This window comes from Oncorhynchus kisutch, unplaced genomic scaffold (genome assembly GCF_002021735.2).
Source record: "Oncorhynchus kisutch isolate 150728-3 unplaced genomic scaffold, Okis_V2 Okis03b-Okis08b_hom, whole genome shotgun sequence".
Taxonomy (NCBI): domain Eukaryota; kingdom Metazoa; phylum Chordata; class Actinopteri; order Salmoniformes; family Salmonidae; genus Oncorhynchus; species Oncorhynchus kisutch.
The window spans coordinates 3,101,521-3,121,801 of NW_022261980.1; the positions used below are offsets into that span (position 1 = coordinate 3,101,521).

The 20,281-nt window shown below is 43.2% G+C and overlaps 1 protein-coding gene across 1 annotated transcript in view; it reads left to right on the forward strand.

Annotated features, from left to right (window-relative positions):
• The window catches only part of LOC109877091 (ADAMTS-like protein 3), a 46,651-nt gene that overhangs the window by 20,680 nt on the left and 5,690 nt on the right, over window positions 1-20,281 (forward strand). Inside the window, exons 7-12 of the mRNA XM_031812499.1 lie at window positions 204-331; window positions 2,028-2,156; window positions 8,123-8,308; window positions 10,950-11,087; window positions 11,262-11,552; window positions 13,010-13,193. Of these exons, the coding sequence (XP_031668359.1) occupies window positions 204-331; window positions 2,028-2,156; window positions 8,123-8,308; window positions 10,950-11,087; window positions 11,262-11,552; window positions 13,010-13,193 (1,056 nt within the window). The remainder of the gene's footprint in view (window positions 1-203; window positions 332-2,027; window positions 2,157-8,122; window positions 8,309-10,949; window positions 11,088-11,261; window positions 11,553-13,009; window positions 13,194-20,281) is intronic.

Consider the following 20,281-nt stretch of genomic DNA (forward strand, 5'->3'; position numbering starts at 1 on the left):
CTAACCACTAGGCTACCCTGCCGCCCCAACATAAATTCTTATATATAACATCTACACTATCTTTTTTATATACTGCATTATGTGTATAATCAATTTCCATACAATCACTTTCCTGCACACCAAAAAAGTGTATAGTATTTTATTGTATTATATAGTGATGACTGTGGTTGAGATACATGTCTTGTTTTCCTTTGCTACTGCAGGGTACACTGGGATATCTCTGGCGGACTGCATATCTCTAGTCCTGGGCCGGGGGACAGAGGAGTGTACAGGTGCACAGCCTCAAACACCCACGGTTCAGCCTCAGAGACTACACAGCTGCTGTTAGCTGGTGAGTACCCAGTCAACTGGGTTATATATGGGAGGCAGGTAGCCTAGCAGTTAGAGAGTTGGGCCAGTAACCGAAAGGTTGCTGGTTTGAATAGCCGAGCCTACAAGGTGAAAAATATGCCGATGTGCCCTTGAGCAAGGCACTTAACCCTAATGTGCTCCAGGGGCGCCGTACTACTATGGCTGACCCTGTAAAACAACACATTTCACTGCACCTATCCGGTGTAAATGACAATTCAACATGTTATTATATTCATTAGTGCACCCCCAGCCCCAAGGTTCGCCAAAGTATACGTCGTCTGGTCTTTGGCGTCCCAACGCAAATAGCATAGTCGGCAATACATTCCTAACCCCCCGCGACTAGGGGGGAAATCTGCATACTAGTCTTAATAAAACCTCATTTCCACCACCATGCGTTCAGCCAATCAGGTTGCACCGCCTGCTGTACGCAGCGTCCAGAAGTAGTTAGCCTCCCTAGCATGGTGGTGGAAAGGGCTTTTATTAAGCAGTCAGGTTGCACCGCCTGCTGTACGCAGCGTCCAGAAGTAGTTAGCCTCCCTAGCATGGTGGTGGAAATGACTTTTATTAAGCAGTCAGGTTGCACCGCCTGCTGTACGCAGCGTCCAGAAGTAGCTAGCCTCCCTAGCATGGTGGTGGAAATGACTTTTATTAAGCAGTCAGGTTGCACCGCCTGCTGTACGCAGCGTCCAGAAGTAGCTAGCCTCCCTAGCATGGTGGTGGAAAGGGCTTTTATTAAGCAGTCAGGTTGCACCACCTGCTGTACGCAGCGTCCAGAAGTAGCTAGTCTCCCTAGCATGGTGGTGGAAAGGGCTTTTATTAAGCAGTCAGGTTGCACCGCCTGCTGTACGCAGCGTCCAGAAGTAGTTAGCCTCCCTAGCATGGTGGTGGAAAGGGCTTTTATTAAGCAGTCAGGTTGCACCGCCTGCTGTACGCAGCATCCAGAAGTAGCTAGCCTCCCTTGCATGGTGGTGGAAAGGGCTTTTATTTAGCAGTCAGGTTGCACCGCCTGCTGTACACAGCGTCCAGAAGTAGCTAGCCTCCCTAGCATGGTGGTGGAAATGGCTTTTATTAAGACACTGCTCATATTTTTCTAGCAGCCCCCTATTAAATGTAGTTCAGGAGGAAGCCAATGTTGTAGCCTGATAGGAGGATGTTTTATTTTATGAACCAGCCGCCGGGCGACATGAGTGTATTACCGGCTGGGTTGATAGCGTCAACACCAAGAGATAATACACAACGTCAGGAAGAACACCCTCTAGGGGTCTCGGCGCTAGGGCACACCGTAGGAAAACGCTTTGCAACGGAAAATGAAAACAAGCGTTTCTTATTGGACAAGTTCAGGTAGTCCCTCCTGTTTTCAGACAGTTTGCTTCCGTTTAGTTCCTAGTGAATACAAACATGTCCCAGGTCTGATAAGCATTATAAGCACGCAAATGATGAAATGCTCCAAGAGGAAATTATCATGTATTCATAGTATGTACACTATTTATAAATCATTTATTAATACTTATTCATGAAAGGTATTATGAAATGTTACTCTCATTAAATAACATTATGCAATGTTATTTTAAATGTTAAATGAAATGTTATTTATGTCATTTATGTTTCTTAAAATAACAGTGAGCCAATAAATGAGTCATTTGGAAACATTTGTAGTTGTTGTCTGTTTTTCACAGAGCCTCCTGTGATAGCTGTGTCGTGGAGGAACATATCGGACAAGGAAGTCCCCAGTCTGAGGGCCGTGGTGGGGGGACGGGTCAGCCTACGCCCTGGGGCTAACCTAACTCTAGACTGCCCCGTCACAGGTAGGCCTCACCGTAGCAATTAAATCCCATACACTCTTAGGAAAACGGCTTCCTAAAAGGTTCTACAACTGTCCCCATAGTAGAACTATTTTTGGTTCCAGGAAGAACTCTATTGGGTTCCATGTAGACCCTCTATGTAAAATGTTCTACATGGAAATCAAAAGGAATCTGCCTGAGATTAAAAAGGGTTCTTCAAAGGGTTCTCAGGTGCTTCTACACCTGCATTGCTTGCTGTTTGGGGTTTTAGGCTGGGTTTCTGTACAGCACTTTGAGATATCAGCTGATGTACGAAGGGCTATATAAATAAATTTGATTTGATTTGATTCTCCTAACGGATTAGGGTTACTGCCTTTCTAGGGAGGTTTTCCTCGCCACCGTGCTTCTACATCTGCATTGGTTGCTGTTTGGAGTTTTAGGCTGGGTTTCTGTATTGTGACATTGACTGATGTTAAAAGGGCTTTATAAATACATTTGATTGATTGAGATGCTCTATATGGAACCAAAATGGTTATTCAAAGGGTTCTCCTATGGGGACAGCCAAAGAACCCTTTTAGGTTCTAGATATCATTTTCTTTTCTAAAACTGTAGAATGGATCATGCCATAGTGATTCTAATTATGTGTATCTCATAGGGACAGACAGTCCCTCCATTTTGTGGTTCACATTGTCAAGCTCCAAAATGATCGACCATGTGTTTAAATTGAATTTCAAGCAATAATAGATATCTGGTGTAAGGTAGCACATTCAGGCAGACATGATCAAGCTATGAAGTGGACATACCTTGTGTTGAAATTGTATTTCAAACAATAACTTGTATCTATACAGCATATCTATACAATAGTATCTATACAGCATATATATAGTGAAAATAGTAGGATATTTTCTCCACACTGGTCTTTGTCAGTTGTAGTTTTGGCTGCTCTTTGGCAGTAATATACTGTGGTGAACACAAATGACTGTAAGCCTAGTCCTACTGCAATCTAATAACCTAACATGGGTTTTATGTATCCATATGGTTATGTGGCAGATCATAGCTACGGTGTAGACACGCAGAAAGACACAGTTAGCTGAAAAGTGAATGGTGTGGAAAGCCACCAGTGGACACATGGATTTAAACTTCCTGGTTCAGTTACAGCTGTAATGAGGTGTATAAAATGAGAGCAGAGCTTTGATTGAGAAGTGATGTTTGTGACGAGGCTTGGCAGTTGGCTACGGCATCATGCAATTTCACAACACAACAAAATGATTCCTTTTAGCATTTTTAGCTAGAGATGTTTGTCATTTATGATCTGAAGTGGTATTAGACCAGAGTCTTATCTGACCCCCTATTCACCATGTAGTGCACAACTTCTGAATCCATATAGGGCACTCAATTTGACCACAGCGCTATCTGACACCCACATTTGGCTGTGGTGCACTATGGGACATTGGGGGATAGGCCGGGGTGTTATTGGAGACAGCCAATAACCTTGACCAACCACACCATAGTTATTGGGTTGAATCTTCCCAGGTTGCCTCCTCAATGCCACCCTATTCCCCTTATAGCACCCTACTTTTAACCAGGGCCAATATAGTGCACTATATAGAGAATAGGGAGCCATTTGTAATGCGCATCCAGCCTCATCATCACCTTAGTGAGAACCGGCTGAGATGAAAGGACATGTCATTTAAGTCTAATTTGTTTTGGCCTTACACCTTTACAGAAACACACACACACACACAGACACACACACACACCTTGCACACCCTAGCACCCTCTCTCATCCCATTCAATCACTGGTGATTAAAGTAGCTGTGTGTGTGTGTGTGTGTGTGTGTGTGTGTGTGTGTGTGTGTGTGTGTGTGTGTGTGTGTGTGTCTGTGTGTCTGTGTGTGTGTGTGTGTGTGTGTGTGTGTGTGTGTGTGTGTGTGTGTGTGTGTGTGTGTGTGTGTGTGTGTCTGTGTCTGTGTCTGTGTGTGTGTGTAAAGGTGTAAGGCCAAAACAAATGAGACTTTGGACTGATGTCCTTTCATCTCAGTGAGAGTAGAAGGGAGAAATGGAGAGAGAAAGAGGGAGACGAGGGGAGAGAGAAAGAGAGAGAAAGGTATTTAAAGGCAATGTAAAGAGATACTGTCTTTTATTTGTTACTTAGGGTCGTAGAGAGATGTCTGGCAGCAGTTGGCTTCCCTCCAAGACACACACACACACAATGCACACACACACACTCAGAGAAAGAGACACAGACACATACATGGAAAGGCAAACACTGAAGACACACTCTCTCTCTCACACACACTCTCTCTCTCACACACACACACACACACACACACACACACACACACACACACACACACACACACACACACCTGTAGGATCCAAGCTATTAGATCTTATAAACCATCCTGATTGCAGAAGGTAATGTAATCTGTATCATTAAGGTCAGAGATCCTGAGAAACAGTCACTGGACCTTCACACACACCATTTTACCTTGTCAGTATATTCAATATTGGATTAATCTCCAGTGAGTTTTGTGTACATGCATTTCTCGTAAGAAAAAACACGTATTTGTATTGATTATGCCAAAGCAGCAGCTACTCTTCCTGGGGTCCATTAGTTCCTGCCAAAGCAGCAGCTACTCTTCCTGGGGTCCATTAGTTCCTGTCAAAGTAGCAGCTACTCTTCCTGGGGTCCATTAGTTCCTGCCAAAGCAGCAGCTACTCTTCCTGGGGTCCATTAGTTCCTGCCAAAGCAGCAGCTACTCTTCCTGGGGTCCATTAGTTCCTGCCAAAGTAGCAGCTACTCTTCCTGGGGTCCATTAGTTCCTGCCAAAGCAGCAGCTACTCTTCCTGGGGTCCATTAGTTTCTGCCAAAGTAGCAGCTACTCTTCCTGGGGTCCATTAGTTCCTGCCAAAGCAGCAGCTACTCTTCCTGGGGTCCATTAGTTCCTGCCAAAGCAGTAGCTACTCTTCCTGGGGTCCGGCAAAATTAAGGCAGTTTATAAAATGTTAAAAACATTACAATACATTCACAGATTTCACAACACACTGTGTGCCCTCAGGCCCCTACTCCACCACTAGCACATATCTACAGTTCTAAATCCATGTGTATGTATAGTGTATGTTATTGTGTGTGTATGTGTGTCTGTGCCAATGTTTGTGTTGCTTCACAGTCCCCTACTGTTCCATAAGGTGTTTTTTTAATCTGTTTTTTAAAATCCAATTTTACTGCTTGTGTCAGTTACTTGATGTGGAATAGAGTTCCATGTAGTCATGGCTCTATGTAGTACTGTGCACCTCCCATAGTCTGTTCTGGACATAGGAGCTGTGAAGAGACCTCTTGTGGCATGTCCTGTGGGGTATGCATGGGTGTCTGAGCTGTGTGCCAGTAGTTTAGACAGACAGCTCGGTGCATTCAGCATGTCAACACTTCTCACAAATAAAAGTAGTGATGAAGTCAATCTCTCCTCCACTTTGAGCCAGGAGAGATTGACATACATATTGTTAACATTAGCCCTCTGTGTACATCCAAGGGCTCGCCGTGCTGCCCTGTTCTGAGCCAATTGCAATTTTCCTAAGTTATTTTTTTGTGGCACCTGACCACATGACTGAACAGTGGTCAAGGTGCGACAAAACTAGGGCCTGTAGGACCTGCCTTGTTGATAGTGTTGTTAAGAAGGCAGAGCATCGCTTTATTATAGACAGACTTCTCCCCACCTTAGCTACTACTGCATCAATATGTTTTGACCATGACCGTTTACAATCTAAGGTTGCTCCAAGCTGTTTTGTCATCTCAACTTTCTCAATTTCCACATTATATGTCTATGTATGCTGATAATTATACAACACGTGGGTCTAATCCTGGATGCTGATAGGTTAAAACAGCGTTCCAGCCAGTATCTATTCCACAAATTGCCACCAGCTAAGGCTATGACGTTGAAATGTCTATTTACTGTTCAAACTCACTGCACAGTCCACTGTCTTATCAGCCCAGCCAGGCAATTTATAAACTCTCTCTACTGTTAAAAAGCATGTAGACATCATCTGCCCTATCTTTTAGACTAGCAATATATCCTGCAAACACCGGCTTCTCAGGCATTATCACTTAAATGACAGTTGGTACGAGGTATTGGTTAGTTAGTTGAACGGAGGTGATACAACAGCACACTCCTGTGGTAGAGACCATTCTCAACACATGAACCAGAAGAGGTCACAGGAGCAGATATGGGGTACTGCACAGTGGAGGCTGGTGGGAGGAGCTATAGGAGTACGGGCTCATAGTAATGGTTTGAATGGAATAAATGGAACGGTATCAAACACATCAAATATATGGAAATTCCATTCCAGCCATTACAATGAGCCCATCTTTATGCTATAGGAAGCCCATATTCCTATAGCATGAAGATGGTGGCCTCCATGTACTTACCACAAATGCCTCATTTGCTAAGTTCGCCGTATTGTTCAATGCTTTCCATTGCACATGCTTTGTATTGGCATTGGCACAGTAAACATGATCCCAGTTCTATCCTCAAAGATGTATTGGCATTGGCACAGTAAACATGATCCCAGTTCTATCCCCAAAGATGTATTGGCAATGGCACGGTAAACATGATCCCAGTTTTATCCTCAAAGATGTATTGGCATTGGCACGGTAAACATGATCCCAGTTCTATCCCCAAAGATGTATTGGCATTGGCACGGTAAACATGATCCCAGTTCTATCCCCAAAGATGTATTGGCATTGGCACAGTAAACATGATCCCAGTTCTATCCCCAAAGATGTATTGGCATTGGCACAGTAAACATGATCCCAGTTCTATCCCCAAAGATGTATTGGCATTGGCACATTAAACATGATCACAGTTCTATCCCCAAAGATCTATTGGCATTGGCACAGTAAACATGATCCCAGTTCTATCCCCAAAGATCTATTGGCATTGGCACAGTAAACATGATCCCAGTTCTATCCTCAAAGATGTATTGGCATTGGCACAGTAAACATGATCCCAGTTCTATCCCCAAAGATGTATTGGCATTGGCACAGTAAACATGATCCCAGTTCTATCCCCAAAGATGTATTGGCATTGGCACAGTAAACATGATCCCAGTTCTATCCCCAAAGAAGGCGGCAGTTAGAAAAAACAAAACAAGTAGATTGTGCTGATTTACTGGCACATTGGACCATGTCGCGCGCCGTAGTTTGTGAACTCTCTGGGTAGAGCTAAAAACAATGACTTCATTTCTGAATTCATCCATCTTTATGCACCTTCGCCATTGAAATGGAATTGACCCCCATCCCTGATTCATAGATTGACTATGTGAGACAAAACAGAATGAGCTTGTCTAGTAACAGTCTGGCCGTGGCTGCTCAGACCCAATAGCAATATGTTTGAATAACTGTAGCCAAGTACAAGCCAACTGGCACATGCTGTTCAGAGCTGGCGTCCCAAACGGTAACCAATTCTCTATATAGTGCACTCATTTTGACTAGGGCCCATACGGAAATATTGCACTGCATAAGGAAAAGGGTGCCATTTGGGACTATACTATATGTGTGTGTCTGAAGGGAGTGGTCAAGACGTAAGGATTGGCATCCAGTGCTCTGATTTGTCCCAGTGATCAGTAATAACCAGTCTCAAGTAGTCTAATCAGTCTCTCTGTCATCAGGGCGTTCATCTATGTTGGACATTCTATGTGTGTTTTTGTATTTGTTTAAAGTGAAGTATTCTGTGATTTGTGGGATGTCTGAATCAGTTATCCTCAGTCTTGTGTCTCTTACACTAGTGCTCTCTGTCTGTCTGTCTGTCTGTCTGTCTGTCTGTCTGTCTGTCTGTCTGTCTGTCTGTCTGTCTGTCTGTCTGTCTGTCTGTCTGTCTGTCTGTCTGTCTGTCTGTCTGTCTGTCTGTCTGTCTGTCTGTCTGTCTGTCTGTCTGTCTGTCTGTCTGTCTGTCTGTCTGTCTGTCTGTCTGTCTTCCTTCTCTCTCTACCAGGTGTGCCTCAGCCTACAGTAACTTGGCAGAGGAAGGAGGGTGTGTTAGATGTCAGCGTGGCGGTACCCCTGCCCTCTGGTTCTCTGTGGCTCCAAAACGTCACTCTCCAGAGCCAAGGCACCTACTCCTGCATGGCTGCCAACCCCATAGGAAAATCCACCGCTTCCACTGTTCTCCATGTCACCGGTGGGTTCACACACACATGTGAGCGTGCATATACACACACGAGCATACATACACACACACACGAGCGTGCGTAGTGTATACACAGATTTACACACAAGTGCTGTGGCAGTCCACGCACACGCACACACAGCTGAGGTATAGGGCTGGCGCTGTGCTAGCTATCAGGGTGGTAAAATCCATCTCCTCTCAAATGTTAATCACACCTCATTGTGGAACACACACACACACGCGCGGGCACACACACACACACACGCGCTACCCTGACCAAACCAGGGTGGTCCAAGAACGATTATCCTGAAATACAGTTGAAGTCAGAAGTTTCCATACACTTAGGTTGGAATCATTAAAACTCATTTTTCAACCACTCCACAAATTTCTTGTTAACAAACTATAGTTTTGGCAAGTCGGTTAGAACATCTACTTTGTGCATGACACAAGTCATTGTTTACAGACAGATTATTTCACTTATAATTCACTGTATCACAATTCCAGTGGGTCAGAAGTTTACCTACACTAAGTTGACTGTGCCTTTTCTTTAGGCTTTAGAAGCTTCTGATACGCTAATTGACATAATATTAGTCAATTGGAGGTGTACCTGTGGATGTATTTCAAGGCTTACCTTCAAACTCAGTGCCTCTTTGCTTGACATCATGGGAAAATCAAAAGAAATCAGTGGAGACCTCAGAAAAAATTGTAGACCTCCAGAAGTCTGGTTCATCCTTGGGAGCAAATTCCAAATGTCTGAAGGTATGACATTCATCTCTACAAACAATAGTACACAAGTGTAAACACCATGGGACCACGCAGCCGTCATACCACTAAGGAAGGAGAGGCGTTGTCTCTTGGAGATGAACGTACTTTGGTGCAAAAAGTACAAATCAATCCCAGAACAACAGCAAAGGACGTTGTGAAGATGCTGGAGGAAACAGGTACAAAATTATCTATATCCACAGTAAAACGAGTCCTATACCGATATAACCTGAAAGGCCGCTCAGCAAGGAAGGTGCCACTGCTCCAAAACCGCCATAAAAATGCCAGACTACGGTTTGCAACTGCACATGGGGACAAAGATCGTACTTTTTGGAGAAATGTCCTCTGATCTGATGAAACAAAAATAGAACTGTTTGGCCATAATGACCATCATTATGTTTGGAGGAAAAAGGGAGAGGCTTGCAAGCCGAAGAACATCATCCCAACCGTGAAGCACGGGGGTGGCAGCATCATGTTGTGGGGGTGCTTTGCTGCAGGAGGGACTGGTGCACTTCACAAAATAGATGGCATCATGAAGGAAAGTTATGTGGATATATTGAAGCAGCATCTCAGACATCAGTCAGAAAGTTAAAGCTTGGTCCCAAATGGATCTTCCCAAATAGACAATGACCCCAAGCATACTTCCAAAGTTGTGGCAAAATGGCTTAAGGACAACAAAGTAAAGGTATTGGAGTGGCCATCACAAAGCTCTGACCTCAATCCTATAGAACATTTGTGGGCAGAACTGAAAAAGCGTGTGCGAGTAAGGAGGCCTACAAACCTGACTCAGTTACACCAGCTCTGTCAGGAGGAATGGGAAGCCTGTGGAAGGCTACCCGAAATGTTTGACATAAGTTAAACAATTCGAAGGCAACACTACCAAATACTATTTGAGAGTATGTAAACTTCTGACCCACTGGGAATGTGATGAAAGAAATCAAATCTGAAATAAATCATTCTCTCTACTATTATTCTGACATTTTACATTCTTAAAATAAAATGGTGATCCTATCTGACCTAAGACAGGGATTTTTACTAGGATTAAATGTCAGGAATTGTGAAAACTGAGTTTAAATGTATTTGGCTAAGGTGTATGTAAACTTCCGACTTCAACTGTTTTTGTCTAACACTCAGACATTCACTAAACATGCTCTGTATTCTGTACCGACCATGGTCTACAGTTCTCCTCTTACATGATGTCTGTTACTCTGGAACATATCCTAACCTACTGTAAACCTCCACACTACATGATGACAACCTACTGTAAACCTCCACACAACATGATGATAACCTATTGTAAACCTCCACACAACATGATGATAACCTACTGTAAACCTCCAAACAACATGACAACCGACTGTAAACCTCCACACAACATGATGACAACCTACTGTAAACCTCCAAACAACATGACAACCTACTGTAAACCTCCATACAATGATGTTATCTTACTGTAAACCTCCATACAACATGATGATAACCTATTGTAAACCTCCATACACCATGATGATAACCTCCTGTAAACCTCCATACACCATGATGATAACCTACTGTAAACCTCCATACACCATGATGATAACCTACTGTAAACCTCCATACACCATGATGATAACCTACTGTAAACCTCCATACACCATGATGATAACCTCCTGTAAACCTCCATACAACATGATGATATGTTGAATCTTACCAGGACTAATACAGAAATGAGGGATTAATTAATCAACTATGACAACACTTGAACGCTGTCCTGAAGGCCCTAGTTAGAACATGGTAGGGGAGGAGGACAGAAACATTCTGCCATATTGTTTAGATTTGACTGTGGTTTCACTTTTCTTGCCCCAGTGAATGATTGATTGACAGATGGATGTATTAATTGATTGATTGACAGGTTCAGCTCCAGACCCAGCTCCAGGCAGAGGTTCTACAATGTCCCAGCAGTTCAAGGAGCTGAGCAGGAGGAGAGTCCTCATGGCTTCACGCATGGGAACCACTGTGACCATCAGACCTGGAGACATCCTACGCATAGGTACTGCACACACACTTACACAAGTATGAATGACTACACTCATTCACACACACTCACTCACACACACACACACACACACACACACACACACACACACACACACACACACACACACACACACACACTGCCTCAAGCATTATCATAATGACCAATGGCCTCCCTCTCTCCTTCTAGGATGCCCAGTGGTTCCAGACCATAGAGGGCCTGTCCGTTGGGACTACCAGAACCACACTCTGAAGGAGTCCACCTGGACCGGACCAGACTTTGCCGTAGGACAGAGGCTGGGTCCTGGGCAGAATCAGGGTCTGGGTTCTGGTCTGGGTCTTCAGTACCGTATACTGGTGGGAGGTCGTGTTCTGGAGGTGAACACGGTGCAGGGAAGGTTCTCTGGACACTACCGGTGCCAGACCCCCATCCACGACAACACACAGCTGCTGTCTGCTTGGATCCACGTCCATGCTGAAGGTGTGTGTGTGTGTGTGTGTGTGTGTGTGTGTGTGTGTGTGTGTGTGTGTGTGTGTGCATAAACAGCGCACACACAACTTTCTGCTGGTCATAATTTATAACATTTAATGAGACCCATTCATTGTAATTCCAGGTATGTGTGCAGTCCGATGTTACACTGAACTGTGAACATCGGACTGAATACGTGTGTGCGTGTGTCTTAACTGGTGTGTGTATTCACTGACTTCTAATGCTCTTATTGTACAAATCAACCCATTCCCTTTGTAGAGCTCCATTAAGTCTCTCTTCTCCCTCCCCTTATGTCCTGTTCTTAACTGGATCAAACACACACATGATGGCTATTGTGCTGTCAGGTCCAACCTCACTTTCAGGATTTGTCCCAAATAGCACCCTATTTCCCACATAGTGCACTACTTTTGACCAGAGCACTATGGATACATAGTGCAAAAGTAGTGCACTATGTAGGGAATATTGTGTAACTTGGAACATACTCTCATCCTCTCTGTGGATACAGCTGTTAGCTATCACCAGACCCCAATTAACATGGGAATTTGTACCACTCACAGTCATCAGAACATATCTTTCCTCTGAAGAATTTTTATAATTCAGACATGAGGGAAGTGGAGGAGTATGACGAGAGAGAGAGACAGAGGGAGAGAGAGGGAGACAGACAGATAGACAGACAGACAGACAGACAGAGAGAGACAGAGAGAAAGACAGAGACAGAGACAGAGAGACTCCGGCAGGCAGTGTCTCAGGCATGGTAGTGAACTTAAGCCCTAAACCCTGTATCGTTTTAAGCTGTGCCAAAACCTCTTGGACCCCATGTTGTTTCTAGTTAAACTTCCCTTCTGTCCTTTCTGTGTCCTGAACCGGAGCATTAGTGGGCTCTGGAAGAGCTTAGGCAGAGGGCTGGGACAATTATCAGTAGACTCAAAATATGCAGCAGCCCCAGGTTACATCCCAAATGGCACCCTTTTCCATTGTGCACTACTACAAGTAGGTCCTGGTCAAAAGTAGTGCACTATGTAGGGAATAGGGTGCCATTTGGGACAGGCCTGCAGTGTACTCTAGCTAGCTGTGCCTCAACCTTTTTATTCGTCGTAATGGGAAGTATTTGAATGACAGTAATGTGATATTATTGAATTAAAATGATAGGCCCAGTGTTGGCCAAACCATAGTTTGCTTTACTGCTATGCTGTGGTATGAAGTCAAACTGGGTAATGAGGATCTGGTTTGCTCTACTTGGTGTCGATGGGTCAGTGTGGTGGTGGTGGGTGGGTCAGTGGATGTACTAGTGGGTGGGTCAGTGGGTGTTCTGTAGTTCTGTGTGATGTGTTTCTGGCTAGTACTGCTGTGGTGTTTATAACATATTGTGTATGTGTGAGGGTGCGTGCGTGCTGTGGGGTTTGTTTCAGTTCAATAACGTGTGTGTCTGTGCATGCGTGTGTCTCCAGAGTTTGCGTGGCGTCTTGGGGACTGGACGGCGTGCAGCGCCTCGTGTGGGGACCGGGGGATGAGGACACGGAGGGTCCGCTGTGTCACGCCAGAGGGACGTGAGGTCACACCCTCCGTGTGTCACCACCTAGACAGACCTGTCTCCTCACAGCTGGCCTGCAACCTGCATGACTGCCCCCCCAGGTACACACACACACACACAAACACTCTCTGACACACACGCAAGCACACGCACACACACTCTCAGACACACACACAATCTCTCACACACACACACACACACACACACACACACACACACACACACACACTCTCTCTCAGACACTCACACACACACATAACACGCAAACACACACACACTATATGCATCTGCTTTTCTAGGTAAAACAGATACGTGGTTTCACTAACCCCCGAGGAAAAATCTACAGGGAAATAGGTCATTCAGCTTCATGAGCCACTGTCATGAAGAGTCTTGTCTAATATAGTTGTGTCCTAAATGGCCTTGTATAGTGCACTTCTTTTAAACAGATCCCTATGGGCCCTGGTCAAAGGTAGTGAACAATATACATTATAGGGAATAGGGGTCCATTTGGGATGTAGGCTATAGCTCCTTATTTAGTCTCCTTCTTCTACTGCTTTATGTCAGCAACTGTCCAAGACCAAAATACATAAATCACATCCAGGTCCAAGTGTCCAAGACCAAAATACATAAATCACATCCAGGTCCAAGTGTCCAAGACCAAAATACATAAATCACATCCAGGTCCAACTGTCCAAGACCAAAATACATAAATCACATCCAGGTCCAACTGTCCAAGACCAAAATACATAAATCACATCCAGGTCCAACTGTCCAAGACCAAAATACATAAATCACATCCAGGTCCAACTGTCCAAGACCAAAATACATAAATCACATTCAGGTCCAACTGTCCAAGACCAAAATACATAAATCACATCCAGGTCCAACTGTCCAAGACCAAAATACATAAATCACATTCAGGTCCAACTGTCCAAGACCAAAATACATAAATCACATTCAGGTCCAACTGTCCAAGACCAAAATACATAAATCACATCCAGGTCCAACTGTCCAAGACCAAAATACATAAATCACATTCAGGTCCAAGTGTTGAGGTTTCATTCTTTTTCCTTGTACTGTAGCAGTCAATAGGGGAGAGTGGGATAAGTTGAGACATTTTTTACATTCAGCATCACCCTGTCAAGGGAAATATAGTATTCTTTCTACCAAAGATATCTAAATATATTGCAGAATATTACAGTTTTTTTCAATTGCTAACAAGCATCGGTCAATACTGAAGACACTTTTTCAAAACTCTTCACACAGTCTGCATTACCAACATGCATCTTGGCCAAACAGTTCATCTCACCTCCAAACCTCACTCAAACCACCAAAACACTTTATACGTGTCTCAAAATAAGCTAGTTGGACCAGAACACTGGCAACAGTTGTCAGTCAGAAAGCATTGTTGTCACTCATAACACACTGACCTAAATAACAACAGGGAGCATTACATAAAGGAGGAACTTTTCTCTTTGAAGTTTGAATGAATTTTCACATAAATCAGTATTTCATTATAGAATAAGAATAACACATTTTCACTTTATTGACTGTACTAAAGTATATGTAACAAGAATGAATCAGAAATGCAGCAATTTGCTTCAAAAGCCTATGCATATAGTAATTTAGTTGTGAAAAATAAAAAGTTGAAACAAAAAATGAATCCCTGAAATTCCAGGGCTACAATAATAATTACAACAAAAAAACATCAACATGTATAGTATAATCACTCACTGTACAGTACTGTGAGGGTTCTAGTTCTCATCTACATGTATAGTATAATCACTCACTGTACAGTACTGTGAGGGTTCTAGTTCTCATCTACATGTATAGTATAATCACTCACTGTACAGTACTGTGAGGGGTCTAGTTCTCATCTACATGTATAGTATAATCACTCACTGTACAGTACTGTGAGGGTTCTAGTTCTCATCAACATGTATAGTATAATCACTCATACTGTACAGTACTGTGAGGGTTCTAGTTCTCATCAACATGTATAGTATAATCACTCACTGTACAGTACTGTGAGGGTTCTAGTTCTCATCTACATGTATAGTATAATCACTCACTGTACAGTACTGTGAGGGTTCTAGTTCTCATCTACATGTATAGTATAATCACTCACTGTACAGTACTGTGAGGGGTCTAGTTCTCATCTACATGTATAGTATAATCACTCACTGTACAGTACTGTGAGGGTTCTAGTTCTCATCAACATGTATAGTATAATCACTCATACTGTACAGTACTGTGAGGGTTCTAGTTCTCATCAACATGTATAGTATAATCACTCACTGTACAGTACTGTGAGGGTTCTAGTTCTCATCTACATGTATAGTATAATCACTCACTGTACAGTACTGTGAGGGGTCTAGTTCTCATCAACATGTATAGTATAATCACTCACTGTACAGTACTGTGAGGGTTCTAGTTCTCATCTACATGTATAGTATAATCACTCACTGTACAGTACTGTGAGGGTTCTAGTTCTCATCTACATGTATAGTATAATCACTCACTGTACAGTACTGTGAGGGTTCTAGTTCTCATCTACATGTATAGTATAATCACTCACTGTACAGTACTGTGAGGGTTCTAGTTCTCATCTACATGTATAGTATAATCACTCACTGTACAGTACTGTGAGGGTTCTAGTTCTCATCAACATGTATAGTATAATCACTCATACTGTACAGTACTGTGAGGGTTCTAGTTCTCATCTACATGTATAGTATAATCACTCACTGTACAGTACTGTGAGGGTTCTAGTTCTCATCAACATGTATAGTATAATCACTCACTGTACAGTACTGTGAGGGTTCTAGTTCTCATCTACATGTATAGTATAATCACTCATACTGTACAGTACTGTGAGGGTTCTAGTTCTCATCAACATGTATAGTATAATCACTCATACTGTACAGTACTGTGAGGGTTCTAGTTCTCATCAACATGTATAGTATAATCACTCATACTGTACAGTACTGTGAGGGTTCTAGTTCTCATCAACATGTATAGTATAATCACTCATACTGTACAGTACTGTGAGGGTTCTAATTCTCATCAACATTTATAGTATAATCACTCATACTGTACAGTACTGTGAGGGGTCTAGTTCTCATCTACATGTATAGTATAATCACTCATACTGTACAGTACTGTGAGGGATCTAGTTCTCATCAACATGTATAGTATAATCACTCACTGTACAGTACTGTGAGGGTTCTAGTTCTCATCAACATGTATAGTATAATCACTCATACTGTACAGTACTGTGAGGATTCTAGTTCTCATCAACATGTATAGTATAATCACTCATACTGTACAGTACTGTGAGGGATCTAGTTCTCATCTACATGTATAGTATAATCACTCATACTGTACAGTACTGTGAGGGTTCTAGTTCTCATCTACATGTATAGTATAATCACTCATACTGTACAGTACTGTGAGGGTTCTAGTTCTCATCAACATGTATAGTATAATCACTCATACTGTACAGTACTGTGAGGGTTCTAGTTCTCATCAACATGTATAGTATAATCACTCATACTGTACAGTACTGTGAGGGTTCTAGTTCTCATCAACATGTATAGTATAATCACTCATACTGTACAGTACTGTGAGGGTTCTAGTTCTCATCAACATGTATAGTATAATCACTCATACTGTACAGTACTGTGAGGGTTCTAATTCTCATCAACATTTATAGTATAATCACTCATACTGTACAGTACTGTGAGGGGTCTAGTTCTCATCTACATGTATAGTATAATCACTCATACTGTACAGTACTGTGAGGGATCTAGTTCTCATCAACATGTATAGTATAATCACTCACTGTACAGTACTGTGAGGGTTCTAGTTCTCATCAACATGTATAGTATAATCACTCATACTGTACAGTACTGTGAGGATTCTAGTTCTCATCAACATGTATAGTATAATCACTCATACTGTACAGTACTGTGAGGGATCTAGTTCTCATCTACATGTATAGTATAATCACTCATACTGTACAGTACTGTGAGGGTTCTAGTTCTCATCTACATGTATAGTATAATCACTCATACTGTACAGTACTGTGAGGGTTCTAGTTCTCATCAACATGTATAGTATAATCACTCATACTGTACAGTACTGTGAGGATTCTAGTTCTCATCAACATGTATAGTATAATCACTCATACTGTACAGTACTGTGAGGGTTCTAGTTCTCATCTACATGTATAGTATAATCACTCATACTGTACAGTACTGTGAGGGTTCTAATTCTCATCAACATGTATAGTATAATCACTTATACTGTACAGTACTGTGAGGGGTCTAGTTCTCATCAACATGTATAGTATAATCACTCATACTGTACAGTACTGTGAGGGTTCTAGTTCTCCCTCTCTCTTGCATTTGGCCACAAGTTCTCATCAACGTCACATCTTATATCTTCTCTGGCGATGCATCTTGGAAAGTATCTTCTGGAATGTCTAATCCAACCCTGGCAGTCTTCAGGAGAAGTGTCTCCACACTCTGGCGGTCTTCAGGAGAAGTGTCTCCACACCCTGGCAGTCTTCAGGAGAAGTGTCTCCACACCCTGGCAGTCTTCAGGAGAAGTGTCTCCACACCCTGGCAGTCTTCAGGAGAAGTGACCCCACACCCTGGCAGTCTTCAGGAGAAGTGTCTCCACACCCTGGCAGTCATCAGGAGAAGTGTCTCCACACCCTGGCAGTCTTCAGGAGAAGTGTCTCCACACCCTGCATTCATGGCATCCAGTAAGGACATCTGGTCATGTGGATGGTGGTCATAAACCTTCCACCTCTACACAGAGAAAAACTCCTCTATGGGGTTTAGGAAGGGGGAGTATGGAGGCAGGAATAGTACTGACATCCTGGGATGTGCAGCAGAGTGGTGACTGCAGCAGAGTGGTGGAATGCCACATTATCCCACACAACAACGAAGGTAGGGGAATTCATTGCCCCTCTCTCCTCTGCTGGCACAAGTCGATTATGCAGGTCATCCAGAGAATAAATGAGCCTCTCTGTATTGTAGGGGCCAATGAGCGGTTTGTGTAACAGCAAACCATCATTGGACAGTGCTGCACACATTGTGATGTTAGCTCCTCTCTGGCCTGGGACATCCACAGTTGCTTTCTGTCCAATTACATTTCTTTCCCTGCGGTATGTTTTTGACAGGTTGAATCCAGCTTCATCCACAAAAATGAATGTATGTGCAGTTTGCCTGGCTTCCATCTCCATTACTCTCTAAAATACAATAAATCCACAGTTTTACAGTACTTTACATTATGCATAGCTGTGTATGTACCCTGTCTGGTAACAAGACTAAAAACAGGACTCGAGTAGGCTTTCAGCTAAAATTGCAATCAGCTGTGTTTGGAATAGTTAAATATTCTGCTGAGATTTTCTGTGTTTCAATCTGGTTACTGCAGAAAATTTGCCATCATTCTGTTTTGAATGTGTTTTGGAAACTGTGTTAGGATTTGAAAAACAAGTGCTGCAAATATATAGTTTTGCAGGTGGTGGAGTATGAATGAGAAAATAGTAAATGGATTTCGGAGAATGTGGTCATTGAATGCATTTTGTGTGAAAGCAATGAAAAATGATTCACAGTTTGGTCCACATACACTTCTGTTTCGCTGACTGTGTGAAGAGTTTTGACAATGTGACTTCAGTTTGGAGATTATAACAGAGCATGGCCAAGATGTCCAAATGTTCATAAATGACCAGCATGGTCAAATAATAATCACAGTAGTTGTCGAGGGTGCAGCAAGTCAGCACCTCAGGTACTGAACAGTTGAAACTGGAGCAGCAGCACGGCCAGGTGGACTGGGGAAAGCAAGGAGTCCTCATGCCAGGTCCTCCGAGAGAGAGAAAGAGAGAATTAGAGAGAGCATACTTAAATTCACACAGGACACCGCATAAGACAGGAGAAGTACTCCAGATATAACAAACTGACCCTAGCCCCCCGACACAAACTACTGCAGCATAAATACTGGAGGCTGAGACAGGAGGGGTCAGGAGATACTGTGGCCCCACCCGAGGACACCCCCGGACAGGGCCAAACAGGAAGGATATAACCCCACCCACTTTGCCAAAGCACAGCCCCCACACCACTAGAGGGATATCTTCAACCACCAACTTACCATCCTGAGACAAGGCCAAGTATAGCCCACAAAGATCTCCGCCACTGCACAACCCAAGGAGGGGGGGGGGGGGGGGGGCACCAACCCAGACAAGAAGACCACGTCAGTGACTCAACCCACTAAGTGACGCACCCCTCCTAGGGACGGCATGAAAGAACACCAGTAGGCCAGTGACTCAGCCCCTGTAATAGGGTTAGAGGCAGAGAATCCCAGTGGAAAGAGGGGAACCGGCCAGGCAGAGACAGCAAGGGCTGTTCGTTGCTCCAGAGCCTTTCCGTTCACACTCCTGGGCCAGACTACACTCAATCATATGACCAACTGAAGAGATGAGTCTTCAGTAAAGACTTAAAGGTTGAGACCGAGTTTGCGTCTCTCACATGGGTAGGCAGACCGTTCCATAAAAATGGAGCTCTATAGGAGAAAGCCCTGCCTCCAGGTGTTTGCTTAGAAATTCTAGGGACAACTACCTCTTTTAAAACCATGTTTTAAAACCATGTTGATCTTTATTTCCAAACAGTTACCTGTCTTGTAATAATTTTAAGCATCTTTTAACACAGGCTTAACACCTAACAAACACTGTACCCTTTTAACACAGGCTTAACACCTAACAAACACTGTACCCTTTTAACACAGGCTTAACACCTAACAAACACTGTACCCTTTTAACACAGGCTTAACACCTAACAAACACTGTACCCTTTTAACACAGGCTTAACACCTAACAAACACTGTACCCTTTTAACACAGGCTTAACACCTAACAAACACTGTACCCTTTTAACACAGGCTTAACACCTAACAAACACTGTACCCTTTTAACACAGGCTTAACACCTAACAAACACTGTACCCTTTTAACACAGGCTTAACACCTAACAAACACTGTACCCTTTTAACACAGGCTTAACACCTAACAAACACTGTACCCTTTTAACACAGGCTTAACACCTAACAAACACTGTACCCTTTTAACACAGGCTTAACACCTAACAAACACTGTACCCTTTTAACACAGGCTTAACACCTAACAAA